Source organism: Erpetoichthys calabaricus, chromosome 3, assembly GCF_900747795.2.
Source record: "Erpetoichthys calabaricus chromosome 3, fErpCal1.3, whole genome shotgun sequence".
NCBI lineage: Eukaryota > Metazoa > Chordata > Cladistia > Polypteriformes > Polypteridae > Erpetoichthys > Erpetoichthys calabaricus.
The window spans coordinates 80,525,241-80,543,940 of NC_041396.2; the positions used below are offsets into that span (position 1 = coordinate 80,525,241).

An 18,700-nucleotide genomic window follows, 5' to 3' on the forward strand; every position below is an offset into this window, starting at 1 on the left:
AAATTGATCTATTTGTATGGAATGATTACAATAAAAATTAATAAATAAATAAATAAATAAATAAGTATGATAAGTATGATGTGTGGAATGAGCCTAATTTATTAACTTTGGTATTGGATAAGCTGCTTGTACAGAAAGTTTAAATTTATGGATCAATGTATTCTCAACGAAGTTAAAGCAACATGTGTTGTATTGGCTAGCTTTAGGTTATATGAGAGTTAATAATTAAGGGCTTGTTTGCCTGCTAGTACGGACACTAGCATGAGGACAGTGTGCAATATAAGAATATAAGAAAACTTTATCTTATGTGTGGATCCTCCTTATCTCAACCCTAATGGTGAGAACTGATCAATAAATATGGTTCAGACACCTGCACAGGGTATGATGTAATGTACATTGCTGCACATTTGGATGTCAACTATGGATCTGCAAATGCCATAATGCAGGATGACATGGGGTACCATAAAGTGTGTGCAAGATGGGTACCTAAACAGCTTACTGATCTGCACAACCAACATTCTTTGGTATGTTTCAGCAAGTTTCAGTCCCTCTTCCCAAAGAAATCTCACTATAGCATGTTTATTAACAATGGTGTAATCCTGAGTAAGGGTGTCCATTTTCATTTGACCTTGGTTTCAACTATGTTCGAACTGTCCATAAGCCAACGCAAACATGTTGTATTGCATCAGATTCTATCTGTTGCGATTACCATGTCATTTCAGATTGCTTTTACTTTTCAATTTGTCCTTGTATTTTTCCATTATAATGAGTTCTACTAGTTTGCCACTAGTTATAGCATTACAAAATAAGAAAAAAGCAGCAGTAGTAGTAGTTCATTACCAAAGAACACTTGCTTTCCCACTTACAAATTGTTTTCTGCACACTTGGAGTTCTTGAAATGTTTCCAAGCACAGACACAGCAGCCTTCTGAATGTTGGCATTGCTAGACCGCAACAGACGGGAGAATTCTGGGAGCCCCTTCACCTTATGCACAAGTGAGTCACTCATTACATCTGACACCTTGCCGGGTAAAAAGAAACAAAACAAAACTTTAAGAGAATATGGACAAAGTTAAACACAAACATTTTCACTCTTTGGCTTTTTCTTTAAGAATGTTACATTTTTCATTTTGAACCTAGATTTTTTCCAATGTAATATTTCACACTTGAACTTAGATGTCATTAGAGCATTTAATAAGGAGAAATTCAGTGACTAAAACTAGCTTCACTAGAGGTTATCTCCCAAGCTGAACCCTTCTTCATTAGAAGACTTTATAAAATCAGTCTGAGGCTTTTCATATGTTCAGAGATGGCAGGCACTTCAATTCACAGACACTATTTTTCTAATTTAGATGAACTGAGTGTCACTCATGTTTGTGCTCCTTCCTTTCTCCTGTCATGGACTTCTATTAAATACATGCTCTGAAGACCCTATGCAAAAGGTTCGGTACACATATGTATTTATTTTAATTCAATACAGAGTGACAAGTTAACTTCTTGGTCTTCTTGAGCCACTCTGACAAACACAACAATATTCAGTTTTTAGAAACTACAGTTAGGTCCATAAATATTTGGACAGAGACAACTTTTTTTCTAAGTTTGGTTCTGTACATTACCACAATGAATTTTAAATGAAACAACTCAGATGCAGTTGAAGTGCAGACTTTCAACTTTAATTCAGTGGGGTGAACAAAACGATTGCATAACACTGTGAGGCATCCATCCATCCATTTTCCAACCCGCTGAATCCGAACACAGGGTCACGGGGGTCTGCTGGAGCCAATCCCAGCCAACACAGGGCACGAACCAATCCTGGGCAGGGTGCCAACCCACCGCAGAACACACACAAACACACCCACACACCAAGCACACACTAGGGCCAATTTAGAATCGCCAATCCACCTAACCTGCATGTCTTTGGACTGTGGGAGGAAACCAGAGCGCCCGGAGGAAACCCACGCAGACACGGGGAGAACATGCAAACTCCACGCAGGGAGGACCCGGGAAGCGAACCCAGGTCCTCAGATCTCCCAACTGCGAGGCAGCAGTGCTACCCACTGTGCCACCGTGCCACCCCACTGTGAGACAACTAAAGCATTTTTTTAACACAATCTCTTCATTTCAGGGGCTCAAAAGTAATTGGACAATTGACTCAAAGGCTATTTCACAGGCAGGTGTGGGTAAGTCCATCGTTATGTCATTATCAATTAAGCAGATAAAAGGCCTGGAGTTGATTTGAGGTGTGGTGCCTGCATGTGGAAGATTTTGCTGTGAACAGACAACATGTGGTCAAAGGAGCTCTCCATGCAGGTGAAAGAAACCATCCTTAAGCTGCGAAAACAGAAAAAACCCATCCGAGAAATTGCTACAATATTACGAGTGGCAAAATCTACAGTTTGGTACATCCTGAGAAAGAAAGCAAGCACTGGTGAACTCAGCAGTGCAAGAAGACATGGACATCCATGGAAGACAACAGTGGTGGATGATCGCAGAATCATTTCCATGGTGAAGAGAAACCCCTTCACAACAGCCAACCAAGTGATCAACACTCTCCAGGGGGTAGGCGTATCGATATCCAAGTCTACCATAAAAAGAAGACTGCATGAAAGTAAATACAGAGGGTGCACTGCAAGGTGCAAGCCACTCATAAGCCTCAAGAATAGAAAGGCTAGATTGGACTTTGCTAAAGAACATCTAAAAAAGCCAGCACAGTTCTGGAAAAACATTCTTTGGACAGATGAAACCAAGATCAACCTCTACCAGAATGATGGCAAGAAAAAAGTATGGAGAAGGCGTGGAACAGCTCATTATCCAAAGCATACCATATCATCTGTAAAACACGGTGGAGGCAGTGTGACGGCTTGGGCGTGCATGGCTGCCAGTGGCACTGGGACACTAGTGTTTATTGATGATGTGACAGAGGACAGAAGCAGCCAAATGAATTCTTAGGTGTTCAGAGACATACTGTCTGCTCAAATCCAGCTAAATGCAGTCAAATTGATTGGGTGGCATTTCATGATACAGATGGACAATGACCCAAAACATACAGCCAAAGCAACCCAGGAGTTTATTAAAGAAAAGAAGTGGAAAATTCTTGAATGGCCAAGTCAGTCACCTGATCTTAACCCAATTGAGCATGCATTTCACTTGTTGAAGACTAAACTTCAGACAGAAAGGCCCACAAACAAACAGCAACTGAAAGCCGCTGCAGTAAAGGCCTGGCAGAGCATTAAAAAGGAGGAAACCCAGCATCTGGTGATGTCCATGAGTTTAAGACTTCAGGCTGTCATTGCCAGCAAAGGGTTTTCAATCAAGTATTAGAAATGAACATTTTATTTCCAGTTATTAAATTTGTCCAATTACTTTTGAGCCCCTGAAATGAAGGGATTGTGTTAAAAAATGCTTTAGTTGCCCCACATTTTTTATGCAATCGCTTTGTTCACCCCACTGAATTAAAGCTGAAAGTCTGCACTTCAACTGCATCAGAGTTGTTTCATTTAAAATTCATTGTGGTAATGTACAGAACCAAAATTAGAAAAAAGTTGTCTCTGTCCAAATATTTATGGACCTAACTGTAGATAAAGACTGATAGTTAAAAAGTAGTTAATCATCCTATAAACAGTGAAGGAGATAGAAATGTAAAGTAAACAACTTATCACAAGGTCAAACCTATGCCAACGTTTAGGTGAAGCTAGAAAATATTCTTTATTCTATAATAGCAATGTACAGTATTAGAGTATACATATGTATAAAACTACGTTTATATACACATACATATGTATTATTATAATACATAAAAAATATTTCCTTCACACCTCCCTCTCAACATTTGATGTATTACATTTTAATACATCTGTACCCCTGTTCTCTGTCAGTGATCACACTCTCCCAATTCCCATGTCCACAGGCTCAACTCTCTTACTGTGCTCTTGCAAGCTGTAATATTTTGTAGAGCTCCAGCGCAGGCCTCAATTGTGGCTTCATTTCTACTGTTTTTAATTAAAGACATGTATGTCTCTAGTCCTTTAGTGTTGCGCAGCCATTCCACTCCTTCTGGGTTTTTATCTTCTGGTACATTGAAGTTAAATACATCCTTCAAAAAAAAAAGAAAGCCAGTTTAATCCAGGTTAGTTTGTATACAGATTAAGGAGATGTACCCAGAAGTAACATCTGTTATTTACATGCATTTGCTTTGTGCCAGACATTAGTACATCAATTAAAGCATTGATGAAGTATAACAGTTAAATCTTCACACGGTGAAAGAAACAAGTCCAACTCTAAGCATTCATTTTCTGAATATGCCAAATCCAAACCAATCCTAAAATATACACTGTAAGCCCACTCTGCTAAACACAGCAAGTGTTTGTGAATTATATATGTAAAGTTAGTAAGCCACCTTTAGACAAAGGCGGCTACTTAAGTGGGGGCACTTCAAAAACAGTATAAGTAGAATAAAAAGCTAATCAAACACACATACTGTAAGTATAGCGATGTCACACTGACTGGTACTGTGAAAAATTATTCCACACAAAATATTATAGATGAGCATCCCTCTTACCTCCTCGGAAATTTTTCCACTCCGAGGGCTGAAGCAACCCACTGATGATGAAGACTTCCTAGAAGAGGAATTGCGAGGACGTGAGCACTCCATCGTTTCAAGCTTGGATGGCACCTCTGAGTTGAGTTGATAAGAAAGGTTGTGCAAAATGCAAGCACAGTTCTCCACGGACTGGGAGGGAAGCATACAGATGGCATCAAAGCATTTTATACTCAAAAAGATTTCATATGCTGTATAGTACATAAGAGTTTATGCATAATCTATTCAATCCTAGGGAGGCTAGCCCAGTACCTTATAGGGCAAGACTGCATGGGCTAGTCCAGTATAGTATTGCACATTTTTAGAAATGAAGTTTCTTTCTCCATGGTCTCTGCATATTACTGTCAGTTTCTCAAAGCCAAGAGCTGGGGTGGAAATAATGTGGGAGCCATTTTTGTAGTCAGACATTAACTGGGTATTCCACACCAGAACCCTAGCATGGTTATTTTTCAGAGGCATTTTATAAGACCCAGGACACGCTGGAGGGACTATGTCTCTCGACTGGCCTGGGAACGCCTTGGGATTCTCCCGAAAGAGCTAGAAGAAGTGGCCGGGGAGAGGGAAGTCTGGGCATCTCTGCTCAAGCTGCTGCCCCCGCGACCCGACCTCGGATAAGCGGGAGACAATGGATGGATGGATGGATTTTTGAAAAAACTAGCTTCATTTGCAGCATGCTTATTTTGCATCATATGTTGGGTACCATTTTGCTGGTTATGCTAGGTACATACACTCAACAAAGCAACAAAAAATTTCTACAAAAGGTGCTCCAAGCTTTATTGTAATCTTAGAAAGGGGTAGAGCGAATAAGAGGAGGTGAATCAGACCTCTTGTCCTTTCAGGCTGTCCAAAGTGGAGAAGTCTATAAACTGACCATGGACTAGTCAGGAATAATCCCAGATCAACATCCTCTCCCCTTGTACTAGGAGACAGTTCATGAAAAGCCAAAGAGCATCCTTCATGTAGCAGATTAGGTCCCAAGCCTTTAGATTGCTTTGTGTGTGTATGGGTGTTAGGAAATAGACCAAAGCATTAATATTCTCTAAAGGCATTAACAAAATTTGAAGTAAAACAAGGCAAACAGAGAAGGTCTCTATAACGGCTATGTCTAAAAGCATAACATGTGGTACTCAAGGAAACCAGATAAGTTAAAAAAAGAGTTGAGGACTAACTTTATCATCTGCTCTGTTGGCATCCACACAAGCCTGTAGGTAGCTCATCAGAGAGTCAATCAATCCCCGACATTCCCTCATGGCATTGCGTTCCTTTTCAGAAGAGCAGCTTAAATTTCTGTAGAGAAGACAAGCAAAGCAGAAGTGCATGTAACATTATAACTTTGGGTAACATGTCTTTAGAAGGGACCTTTGTAACTTGTTATATTTTATGAAAATTGTGTTTTGATTCAGTACTTGATGACAGCAATATTTCATTTACTTTTACCATACTCTATTGTCTCCTGTGCAAAGTATTATTATCTGATCTATAAATGCACATTGTAATAGTGCTTGTTGTAAACAGTGCAATATAAAATAATGATTGAGACTACTTTTAAATGTAATTGTTCACTGACACTGAATCATTATACAGTAATGAGAATCATCTAATCATTAAATCTGAATACAAACAGGATGAATTAGTGACTTGTTTGAAGGTGTGTGTTAGTGAGAAGTAGAATTTTTGTGGTTGCAAAGGTACAGCTTGAGAAGATACCATCTATGGGAAGCTTCTACTTAGGTTAACATTATATTCTATCCTCAAGGTACAGTACTTGGTAATATCTCAGTTACAGTTTTGTGAAAACTACTCCCCTTCATTCCATAAAGATTTTGGGGCAAACAGCCCTCATGTGTTTACAGTATGTGTTTGAATTTAAACAGTGTGTACCTGGAAATAAATAGATCTCTTGTTGCATCAAGTAACATTTTAAATTCAGACATAGCTCAGCAGCATGGACTCAACTGGACACTGCACACAAATTAGCCTTCACAAAAGTGGGGGCATACACTAGCAGATCATCCAAATAAATATTGTAAAGCATGAGACCAAAGAAAATTTGCTAGCACTAACTCCATTAGACTTTCAAATGTTGCTGGTGCACTGAAAAGTCCAAAAAGCATTACTGGAAAAGTATTCTGCAGCTAAGGCTCCACAGTCCAGGTAAGTCTGCAGGTCTTAGTGAATTGAAGCAGGATAATCCAGAAATGCAATCCAGAGTTTCCTTAATGCAGTGGTGCACCAATTGTTTCTTGTAAAATTTTTGTTCGTGCAGTAATCCACATAGAAATGTAATCCCTCTTTCAGATGACCATTAACAGGTGCTTCTCATAGCTGCATGGCTGTTTGACAATGCCGGCAGTCATTTTTTTCAATCTTATGTTCCACCTACTTAAGATTGGCTAGTGGAATATGGTGTGACCATCCTTGGACTGCAGTGGCATCCCCAGTATCAATGATGTGCCATGACAACATGTCCTTTTACAGTTCTTATCACTAACTGTACTATGTAACTATATCAAAAAACTCACCAAGTAACTCTCTAAGTTGTCCTTCTTTGCTATGAATTAGTCCCTCACTGTTGCAGTACCAAAACTCATGCAGCACAGCCTGTGTTCCTCTCAGTGCCCTAATGCAGATACCTGTCTTGGACCTGCCCAGTTCCACTGTTCCTCCAGGTCTGGATTCTGCATGTTTCAAATCTGCTTCTTAATTATCCTAGTCTCATGGGGCCAGATATGAATACATGTCTGGAAACAACCCGTTAAAAAATTCTGCACTGTAAAGGCTATGCCCACAGAATGTCTTCCCAAAACACCCACCTCCAATTCCTCCAGTCCATGAAGTTTAAATTGGCGGGATTTCAGGAAGACAGCAAAAGAAACTGGATAAAAGACTTGGCACTGAGAGAAAAGAAATGGCTAAAATTGCTGTTATTATTTCAGGAGCTCAGCAGCACAAGGTCACTGAAGCTTAACGATTAATATGGGCATTGTAATGAGCTGGGTCACAGAAGACAGAGACAGACAGACATACTGTCACACATACAAGCACACACACACATGCGTAGACAATGGCAATTACTTGGCTCCACTTGTTTGAGATGAGCTTCTGTCTGCTACTTTTGTCTGCTAAAATATCTTTCTGTCATTTTGACTACCACATCACTATATGGCATAACAACAGCAAATAGGATTAAGACAAGCATTGTGGTCTATGGATATACATGTCAAAATGGTACGTCTCTACTCTGGCATGGCATGTTTGCATTTCTAATTAGACAGTAATGATATCTTACTTTAGTTACTTGTTTAGATATGCAGTCAGAATTATTGTTAGGCATATTGAGTTGATTTACGTGTTTTGAGTACTGAAATATGCATCTCCTGTGGCTCTTCGTCATCAACTCCCATAATGGCACAACACAACTGGGTTTCACTTCAATGTGGCCTGCTGCAGGGTTGAAGCTTGCTTCATATGCAGTCAGGACATCTAGGTCCAGCATGTAGGGTTCACATATGTGCACCAGCTAGAACTAGAGGTTCAGAGTCTGACCCCTAATGCTGATTCTTAGGTAGCACTGTCCAAGTAATGTACAGGCAAGTTTACCAGTCAGCAGTATACCAAGGGCTGCTCACAGGAAGAACTACAGTATTTGCCTGACCTCACTCATTGTCAAGATTGTGGTGATGAGTGATTTGAATTTGGTGTGCACAAGATCACACAGAATGTACAGGCTCTTCCCAATTCATATTATGCCATTTTAGAAATCTGTGTGGTTGTGATATAGGCAGAGGAAGCAGTTTGGGCTGGCTGATCCTGTGTTAGGCTGATTCACTGCTGTCTTCTTGTGCCATTTTTGGTGCTATCTTTCCAAGTCTGTTCTTCAAAGGTGCCAAGAGTGTTCAGATCACCGGTAAATCTGTTCTTTTTGTTGGTTTCTGGTTCATACTTCTGCATTTTGTGGGTGTCCTCAGCTTCCTTGTTTTCTCCAGGAATTTAGGTCCAAGCTTCTGATTTGTTCCAATGTGAGGACAATGATGGGGAAAGCTGTCATTCAAGTGCATAAAAACTGATTCAGGTTCTGCTTTGTCCACTATTTTGGGTCGCGTTAAAAAGACATTGGTGGTGCTGTTGAGTCTGCTGAAGCACTGCTCAGAATACTTCCAATGATAAAGTACAGACCTCTTCTCCAGTCAGACTGCCTGTATAATCTGCATAACACACTGTATACCTGCTGGCAATATGTCTATTACTTCCTCTGGGGACTGATGGCACTGATGGAAATGGATGCTCAGCTGATCAGCACATTGCCCTCCCAATGTGTTATTTAAACATGACTGTCACGTTTGTTGTGATACCATTGATTAGTAAATTCCATGTGTAAGCGAACCAGTTGTGCTGTCTTTTCCAGGGCAGTCACAACCTCATCATCTGACCAGTCCACTAGTGCAGCCACTTCTAATGGGTGCATAATGCCTCCCAAGTCTATTATAAAGCTATTTCTGCCATCTTACCTGAGGCATCCAGTGGCATTGAAGAAAATCTCAGGGTCCATTTTGTTGTTTGCTGGAATATGTTTCTCTGGACAGCCAACAAAGGGCAGCACAACATTCTCGGTAAGAGAAGGCAGAACAACATTGATCATGCGAGATTTCAGGTCATCACGCGAGGACAAGTTCCACAAGAGGCCTGTGAAGGGTAAAACAGTTAATTAAATCTTATTTTAATAAATGTGTGCACCTTGTGCATAGTTGAGAAAAAAACACTTTATTAACATACATAATTAAACAAATATATGCAGGTGTACACTAGCATTCAGTAGTTTGAAAAGTTTGGAAACAGTCATTCATTTTCAAGTTTTTGGTAGAAATTAACACGTTTATCAAGATGGCAAAAAATAATTTAAAAATAAAGCTAAGACATTAATAATGTTGAAAATGTTGTTATCATACTGATATTTTGAAGCCAAAAAGAACATTAACTAATGGATACATTATTTTAGAATAACTTAAATATCACATATACCAGAAGTAAAAACAGACTGTTATAAAAACATTAGACCGCAGAGGCATTATCTACATGTGGTACATCTCAGCTTCAGCTCTATTAAGTAGTACATACAATAACGGTAATTCAGCACCATTTTTATGTAGCTATACACTTTTCAGGCAAGCACATTTATATAACTCTACACACTATTTTTCTACTTTAGGAATAGATAACACAGTTATCATGATAGCACATATACATAACAGTGAAATGTAGAGAATAAAGTCCCAGCTAAGAAGATAAATTCAGTCATATGAACTAATAAAGAACAATGCAGGACAGAAGAAAAATAAAAAGATACAAGCATAACCCTAACCACAAAGCCACTGACTTGCAGTCAGACATGCTAACATTTATGCTATTTTGAAATTAGCATAGACCAGAAGTAAGATTACCCTTTCTTATGATGAAATATGAAACATCATTTCTCAGATTTTTTTCATGAATAATTTAACTTTTCATACGAAGCTTAATTTTTTTTAGAGAGAGAAGGAAAGACAGAGCATTTTTAGCAAAGACCATTATTAAAGGGTGTTTATAACACAAACAGTAGTAGTTTAGAAGCTCCCCAGCCCTAAGTCCTCACCAGTCAGTTGTTTTTGAGTCTCAGTGGACTCTTTATTATTGAGAACTCTCAGTGCTTCATCGATTCCATAGCTGTTAAATATTTCCCTCTTATTCAAATCATGTTTAAAGGCAGCATTGCGTAGAGCTCCAGCAACTGCCTGCTGAACCTTGGGATTACGACTCTTAATCAGGGAAATGAGTTTTTGGATGCCCCCCAACCTATAAAGCTAAAAAAAAAACATAATGCTTATTCATCATATAAATATAAAAACACTTAATCAAGTTAAACTTCATTTAGATTTTTTTACTTATTATATCAATTGTTTCTTTCTCAAGAATATTAAGTCCCAGAAGTGTTTGTTTAATGGCTCAAGAAGCCTGTTTCAACAATTTCTAAACATTCTTGTGTACCTTATCTTCAATATAGCAGACTATACTTCAGTATTTGGCTCTTTAACATTAGGAATTATTTTATGATATCCCAGAGGTGTACAACCACATTTAAGACTGGCATCAATTTTCATGAAGTTCACAACATTTGGAGAAACACTTTTTTTTTTTTTTTTAATTTTAAATAAGTTTGTGGATTGGCACACATTTTCAGACTGGAAATAGGATATTGGATTCAAAAGGAACACAAGTGCATATGAAGGAAATTGCTCTGACCTCACAGTCAAGTAGAAAAAAGAATAGAAAGAAATTATCCTTCGGCACAAAATCCTGTTAATTTTCTTGAAGAAACACCCTTTGTACACACCAGGCTAGAGCTACCACCCTCAGCTACACAGCTGATGCCTTCACAGAAATAAATGAATTTACCCCTTAGAACCTACCTCATCTTTAGCTGTTTCATCTTTATAGCAGGCATGTTGAATGAAACTGGCTCCACAAAGCTGCATGTCCTCATTATTGTTGTCCAGGAATTGCACTGCCTCTTCAAAGCTTATATTAGCATTTGTTGGTCCTGCACTATCAACCCTACAATTATACAAACATGGCAAGAAATAGTCTGAGAAACATATCATTCTATAGAAATGTAGGAGTGAAAGTAGTAGAACAATGAAAAATATACTGTATTTATATTTAGGATAATTAACATTCTGTTGGGCTTCACAAAGCCTGAAATGCTGGTGACACTCACACTACATGATTCTTTGTGGTTCTTCAGTGCTCCAGACCTTGTATTTCTTAATATCTTTGCTATGCACAGGGTATCAATGGCATGTCATGCTTTTTTCATCTGTCTATGTTTATGAATATTATGCTAAATTACATGCTCTTTACTTCACTAATTTCATGCTTTATTCAAATGAAGGATGCAGTAGAAGTGATTGATGGGTCATGCAAATACCATCATTACCCAATAGGGTGGATGGAAGACTGAAGATAGAGCAGGGTCAGGAAAAAAGAGACATGGTTACGTTTGGCATCTACAGACAGGTATGAAATGGAAGGAGAAAGTTCAGCAAAGCTCAAGGAAAATGCAAAGCTCAATGGTTAATAAATGTGCTAAACCTCAAGTGCTGGTGCCAGGTGCTGTGGCTGGGAGTAGGTGTTGCTTCGGCAGAAGCAAAAAGAGAGTGTTAGAGAAGTAGAGGAGGAAGTATGAAAATGTGTGAAAGCCCAAAGGGACCCAACCCCCCAGCTCTTTGATTTTATATACATGTATGATAGAGCACAACAATAACAGAGGTCGCTAAGACCCTGACACTTGCTAATCATAGAACAACCCTGGACTGATGGTGTCAGTTTAAATTTAATGGGTCCCCAGGCAAGCTATTTATTTCTTAATACATTCAGATGTACAGACTTTGAAAGGGGACCCTCACCCCCAACCTCCAAAATCATGTACATGTGCAAATGCTTATTTTCTATGGCGTATCCCACATTTGCACTGGTGCTTAAAGTGGGCAATTACTTCTCAATTTTTTGCTTTCAATTACCAGCAGTCTGTGTGTTCTGATTAGTCTACCTCCAGCCCCGAGACCCAGCTTTGGTACCTTCAAAGGCACACTTCCCATACCCTGCTCTTCAAACATGGTACAATACCCTAGAGCCAGTCTTAACTTGTGGCACTTGAATTTTAAATGGGAAAGCCTCAGAAACCGTGTTGCGACAGTCAAAGCTACTGCTCCACGCTCCTTGCTCAGTATAACACTTAGGGTACCAGCACTTATGTACATCCAGTTCAAGTACAGTTTTGCATATGCATTCACATCTGCCAAATTTAAAGGCTAACAAATCATAAAAATCTAATGATGATAATAATATGCAGTTAATTATCACATATTCTACCGAATACCAGTTTCAATTCAAATGAATACATTTTGCTGTAAAACTGTGTTTTGCAATGATCACGAACAAAAGCCATGTCAGTATGAAAAGCAGGAACTGATCTAATGCAGGAATGTTTAATGCATGTGCAACTGTAAATAAGCAGCTCCAGTGACCTAAAAAATTAATATAATAATTACTTATCATTTGACTGACACCTTTATTCAAGGTGACGTACAACAATTGAGATATATTTTGTTACATTTCTTTTGTTTTCCCAATAGGTGCACAGGCAGGTGAAGTAACTTGCTCAAGGTCACACAGTGTCAGTAATAGGAGCTGAAGTCCTACGTACAATGCCTTAACCACTACACCAAACTACCTGCCAATAATATTAGCACTTGGCTTAAAAAAAATACAAAAGTATATGCAGAAAAGTACTTCATTAGTTACATTGTACTTTTTATACACCAGATTAACCAACAGTACTATAACTGTAGCCAGTTTCTTATGCCATTTCCTGGGTGAAGACAGGCAACATAGCTAGTACAATAATAAAATTAAAAATCTGGCAAAGCTTGCAAAGGCACTACTGGCTTAACAAAATCTGCTTGTGTAAAAAAAAAACTCACTACCACATGGTAGTATGATCACCAAAATATGAAGATTCAGTTTAGAGCAATGTACTGGTAGACTATCTCCAAGAATCTGGGGACATACTTTATACGTATTTCCTGGATACCTTGGGATTTCTGCAGATTCAGCATAAAGGCAAGTATTTTGGAGATCCCTATGAAATTTATTTGTGGACCTCACTTCACTCCTTTGGGTGGAAAAAGAGATATTCACTAAGCAGACAATGAATCGGTGGAAATCAAGGCCATTTGAGGGACTCATTGGCTTGCGGTACCTACAGGCATTACACTATGTTGTTGCTGCATGTGTATAGTAAGGTAAAGAAAGTGACAAGACTGTTTGCATTTACTATCATTGATAATTTTATTTAAAGATTACATAGCCCATTAAAACATCTCACAAGGTCACAGTCTCTAAAGCATTAAACCTTAAACCTTGGAAGAAAGTTGCATTCTTTATCCTGACTTCCATTGACAGTGGAACTTAAAATGAAACCATCATAGCTCAAAGGGAACAATATACATTAACAGTTCTGTTATCTCATTATACTTACACTGCTTGCTCGATGATACATCTGTTGACAGTATTCATAAATCTGTTTTGTGCAATATCCTCTATGTTGGAACTTGAAGATACAGCTCTGGAATTTTGTACGGGCATCCTCTGGGAGCTTACTATCATATCATCCCGGATGGTATCACTATACAGGCTGCGCCGGTTGGCGTTAATGCGCTGGCTTGGAGCTCCACGCAGAGTGCGACTGTAATTCAGTTGTGGCAAGTCAGGCTCACTGCGGCTGGCAGGCATTTGGACAGGGTCACGATAGCTGTTAACCTGACTGATTGGCTGTGAAAGTATATCTTTTTGGCTATTGGAGCTGTAGATCCTTCTCTGTGAAGAAGTACTGTTAATCCGTCTTGTGCCAGACCTAAACGTTTGCTGTGAAAACATAAAAGCTTGAAGAAGCCATGCACAAAATTGAGGACATACAATTCTAACACATATGACAGAAAAAGTATGAAATATTACAGTGCACCCAGAAAAATTATGAAATATTACAGTGTACCCACAAAAAATGAAAATAAAAACGTTTTTAAAGAGAACAAACTATTGAGTCTACTAAGCTTATTTGGTGGCCTAACAGTTAACATTTCTCAAAATATTACCCTATTCATTTTTAACAATTGCTAGGGTCCCCACAAACCTCTGTTAACACTGCTGCTACTTTAAATGGCCACAGGAAAAATATATAAATAACCACTTAACATATGGAATGTATCAGGTGTACACACTTTAATGGCTCAAAACAGAAAGCTCTGCCTATGAATCTTCTCCATATTCAATACCACATAGAACCTGAACAGAAGACCTAGTCAGGACTGGATCACCATTCCACTGTGAGCAGTACTAGACAAGAGCTAAGTGGTAAGGTGTCTGGGACAAGTCTGATCTGGTACTGAATTTCATACGGATGTCTGTGATTACATTCATTGCATAAAAAGTCACTTTGCTTTCAAAAACCCAGTATTATCATCCATGGCTTGTCTATTTCTTGAAAATCTGATGAATGAGGAGCTGGAAGTGTCTGTAACCAACAGTTACACGACTGCACAGACACCTGTGCATTCCCTAACGATTAAATAGTTGCAAAAAACAACTTTACATGCAATTAGTTTAAGGCATGCATTGCGAAGTGCACTCGCTGTAACAAATACCTGACCACTGTGCAACCTGTTTGCGTCAATTTGCCTTTTCTTTTTTTCTTTTAAGTAAGTGGTGAATCTCTGTAAAACGCACATGTCCAAAGCAGTATACGTGACACCACATAAAAAGTTATTTGTGAATTTCTCCCTGGGATTGTGAATTTCCCCCTGGGATTAATAAAGTATCTATCTATCTATCTATCTATCTATCTATCTATCTATCTATCTATCTATCTATCTATCTATCTATCTATCTATCTATCTATCTATCTATCTAAGCTTCCCAAATGACACAGGCACAACAGACTGCACTCGTGTGCGAGTAACGTCACCGCCAAGCTAAGAAGAGACATAATGTGTAAAATACAGATCATTCCGTAGTATCAATGTACAGGTCAGTCCTTTTAAACGACAATGACGGCTATGACCAGTGGTGTTGTCCAATCTGACATTCTGATGAGGGCAATCGCACCCGTGGCAAAAGCTGCAGCCTACCATTTGCTTGCCAAATTTATCTTTGCATATTAATCCATCCATTTTCCAACCCGCTGAATCCGAACACAGGGTCACGGGGGTCTGCCGGAGCCTCTTTGCATATTAATATATTGTATATTCTAGTAATTTGGAAATATGTTCCTGAATAAAATTTTCGATTGCAGCCAAATACGCTTCATATTATTGCTGAATACTTGTTTTAAGCGTTTCAAGTATCACGTTCATAAATTAATATGTTCACATTTTTAATGCGTTTAATTTAATTATGCAATGCTCAATTTCATTAATGTAATGTACTCGGGCATCAGTCTGCTAAAGATTATCCCACACCCCACATAGCTTTTTTAATAGCAGACAAATTTCCTTATAAATCAACTATTATTTCTTGATCAACTGTCGTTATCGATTCTTCTATTTTATGACAATTAAAAAAACTTAGCTTTTCAAAGGTGTCCAATATTACACTATATAGCAAATCAGTTTAACGCTGAAGGATACAAGTATTCAATATGCCGATATTACGCCCTGTTCTGTGCTTTTTGAGCCCTTGTAGATGTTATCAACAATTATCGGGGATGCTTATATCTTACGAGTGTGAGCACAATGAACATAACATGAAACACATGGCGTTCGTGGAACCGACTTCGTCGCAATAGGAAAACGAAGCTTATTCAAGAGATGCGTCCTCAGTTATGTGTCGACTTTGTAAGCGCAATTCATTGATTACGTTTACACCCTGACAGGTCTTCACTGCCAGTGACACGCCCCTTTCATCAAATCCCGCGCCTTTTTTTCGACCGCTTCATCAAAGTGTGCTGTTTGCGTCGCACTACTCATGCTGCTGCAAGAGCTGAGATTCACCAATAGGAAAAATGGCTTACCTCTGCGTTTTAAATTTTAGGTAATTTAGGTATAAATGTCCTTGATATTGGACAGTTCCCTTTGGTTAGTTTTAGACACTGAAAATTGCATCACATTCAAAGTTTGTCCCAGCATGGAAGGAGGTAGCTCATCTCTAAACATGACAGGCTTATGCCCTTGAAGACAGCCTCACATTTTAAAAAATTTTCATCTGAAAAATGGCATACACGAAAATATTCCCTTTAAAACCCCATTAATGAAAAAAGTTCTGTGCATACCTTCGGCCACCACCCAACTCACACTGCACCCAACCTCCTTGGCCCCTCCCATAGGTGGTAAGCCCATGGGAAGGGGGACCCACGTTGCCTCTTCAGGCTGTGCCCGGCCGAGCTCCATGGGTGCAAGCCCGGCCACCAGGCACTCGCCATCGAGCCCCACCTCCAGGCCTGGCTCCAGAGGGGGGCCCCGGTGACACGCGTCCGGGCGAGGGAAAACGCTGTCCAAATTTTTTATTCGTCATAGGAGGTTTGTATATCCGCTCTTTGTCTCATCCCTCACCTAGGACCAGTTTGCCTTGGGTGGCCCTACCAGGGGCATAAAGCCCCAGACAACAGAGCTCCTAGGATCATTGGGACACGCAAACCCCTCCACCACGGTAAGGTGGCGGTTCGAGGAGGGGGTGGCCGAAGGATCCTCGGCTACAGAAGCTGGCTCTTGGGACGTGGAATGTCACCTCTCTGAAGGGGAAGGAGCCTGAGCTTGTGCGTGAGGTTGAGAGGTTCCGGCTAGATATAGTCGGGCTCACCTCGACGCACAGCTTGGACTCTGGAACCAATCTCCTTGAGAGGGGCTGGACTCTCTACCACTCTGGAGTTGCCCCCGGTGAGAGGCGCCGAGCGGGTGCGGGTATACTTATTGCCCCCCGACTTGGAGCCTGTACATTGGGGTTTACCCCAGTAGACGAGAGGGTAGCCTCCCTCCACCTTCGGGTGGGGGGACGGGTCCTAACTGTTGTTTGTGCATATGCACCGAACAGCAGTTCGGAGTACCCACCCTTTTTGGAGTCCCTGGAGGGTGTGCTAGAGGGCATACCATCTGGGGACTCCCTCGTACTGCTGGGAGACTTCAATGCTCACGTGGGCAATGACAGTGAGACCTGGAAGGGCGTGATTGGGAGGAATGGCCCCCCCGATCTGAACCCGAGTGGTGTTTTGTTATTGGACTTCTGTGCTTGTCACGGATTGTCCATAACGAACACCATGTTCAAGCATAGGGGTGTTCATATGTGCACTTGGCACCAGGACACCCTAGGCCTCAGTTCGATGATCGACTTTGTGGTCGTGTCGTCGGACTTGCGGCCACATGTCTTGGACACTCGGGTGAAGAGAGGGGCGGAGCTATCAACTGATCACCACCTGGTGGTGAGTTGGCTTCGATGGTGGGGGAGGCTGCCGGTCAGGCCTGGTAGGCCCAAACGTGTTGTGAGGGTCTGCTGGGAACGTCTGGCAGAGCCCACTGTCAGAAGTAGCTTCAACTCCCACCTCCGGCAGAACTTTGACCATGTCCCGAGGGAGGTGGGGGACATTGAGTACGAATGGGCCATGTTCCGTGCCTCTATTGTTGAGGCGGCTGACCGGAGCTGTGGCCGTAAGGTGGTCGGTGCCTGTCGTGGCGGCAATCCCCGAACCCGTTGGTGGACACCGGCGGTGAGGGATGCCGTCAAGCTGAAGAAGGAGTCCTACCGGTCCCTTTTGTCCTGGGACTCTGGAAGCAGCTAATAGGTACCGGCAGGCCAAGCGGAATGCAGCTTCGGTGGTTGCTGAAGCAAAAACTCGGGCATGGGAGGAGTTTGGGGAGGCCATGGAGAACAACTTTCGGACGGCTTCGAGGAGATTCTGGTCCACCGTCCAGCGTCTCAGGAGGGGGAAGCAGTGCAGTATCAACACTGTATATGGTGGGGATGGTGCGCTGCTGACCTCGACTCGGGACGTTGTGGGTCGGTGGGGGGAGTACTTCGAAGACCTCCTCAATCCCAATAACATGCCTTCCAATGAGGAAGCAGAGCCTGGGGACTCGGAGGTGGGCTCCCCCATCTCTGGAACTGAGGTCACCGAGGTGGTCAAAAAACTCCTTGGTGGCAGGGCCCCGGGGGTGGATGAGATACGCCCGGAGTTCCTAAAGGCTCTGGATGTTGTAGGGCTGTCTTGGTTGACACGTCTCTACAACATCGCATGGACATCAGGGACAGTGCCTCTGGATTGGCAGACCGGGGTGGTGGTCCCCCTCTTTAAGAGGGGGACCGGAGGGTGTGTTCCAACTACAGAGGGATCACATTCCTCAGCCTCCCTGGAAAAGTCTATTTGGGGGTTCTGGAGAGGAGGGTCCGTCGGATAGTCGAACCTCGGATTCAGGAGGAACAGTGTGGTTTTCGTGGACCAGCTCTACACCCTTAGCAGGGTCCTGGAGGGTGCATGGGAGTTCGCCCAACCAGTCTACATGTGTTTTGTGGACTTGGAAAAGGCGTT

General features: G+C 41.1%; 1 protein-coding gene across 2 annotated transcripts in view; it reads right to left on the bottom strand.

Moving 5' to 3' along the window:
* The window catches only part of LOC114648138 (plakophilin-1), an 87,121-nt gene that overhangs the window by 16,117 nt on the left and 52,304 nt on the right, over positions 1–18,700 (bottom strand). For both annotated transcript variants that reach the window (XM_051925468.1, XM_051925466.1), the window contains exons 3-10: positions 13,670–14,055; positions 11,040–11,184; positions 10,226–10,433; positions 9,105–9,279; positions 5,766–5,883; positions 4,558–4,728; positions 3,922–4,092; positions 867–1,020 (exon numbers count right to left, since the gene is read on the bottom strand). In XM_051925468.1, coding sequence (XP_051781428.1) covers positions 867–1,020; positions 3,922–4,092; positions 4,558–4,728; positions 5,766–5,883; positions 9,105–9,279; positions 10,226–10,433; positions 11,040–11,184; positions 13,670–14,055 — 1,528 coding nt within the window. The remainder of the gene's footprint in view (positions 1–866; positions 1,021–3,921; positions 4,093–4,557; positions 4,729–5,765; positions 5,884–9,104; positions 9,280–10,225; positions 10,434–11,039; positions 11,185–13,669; positions 14,056–18,700) is intronic.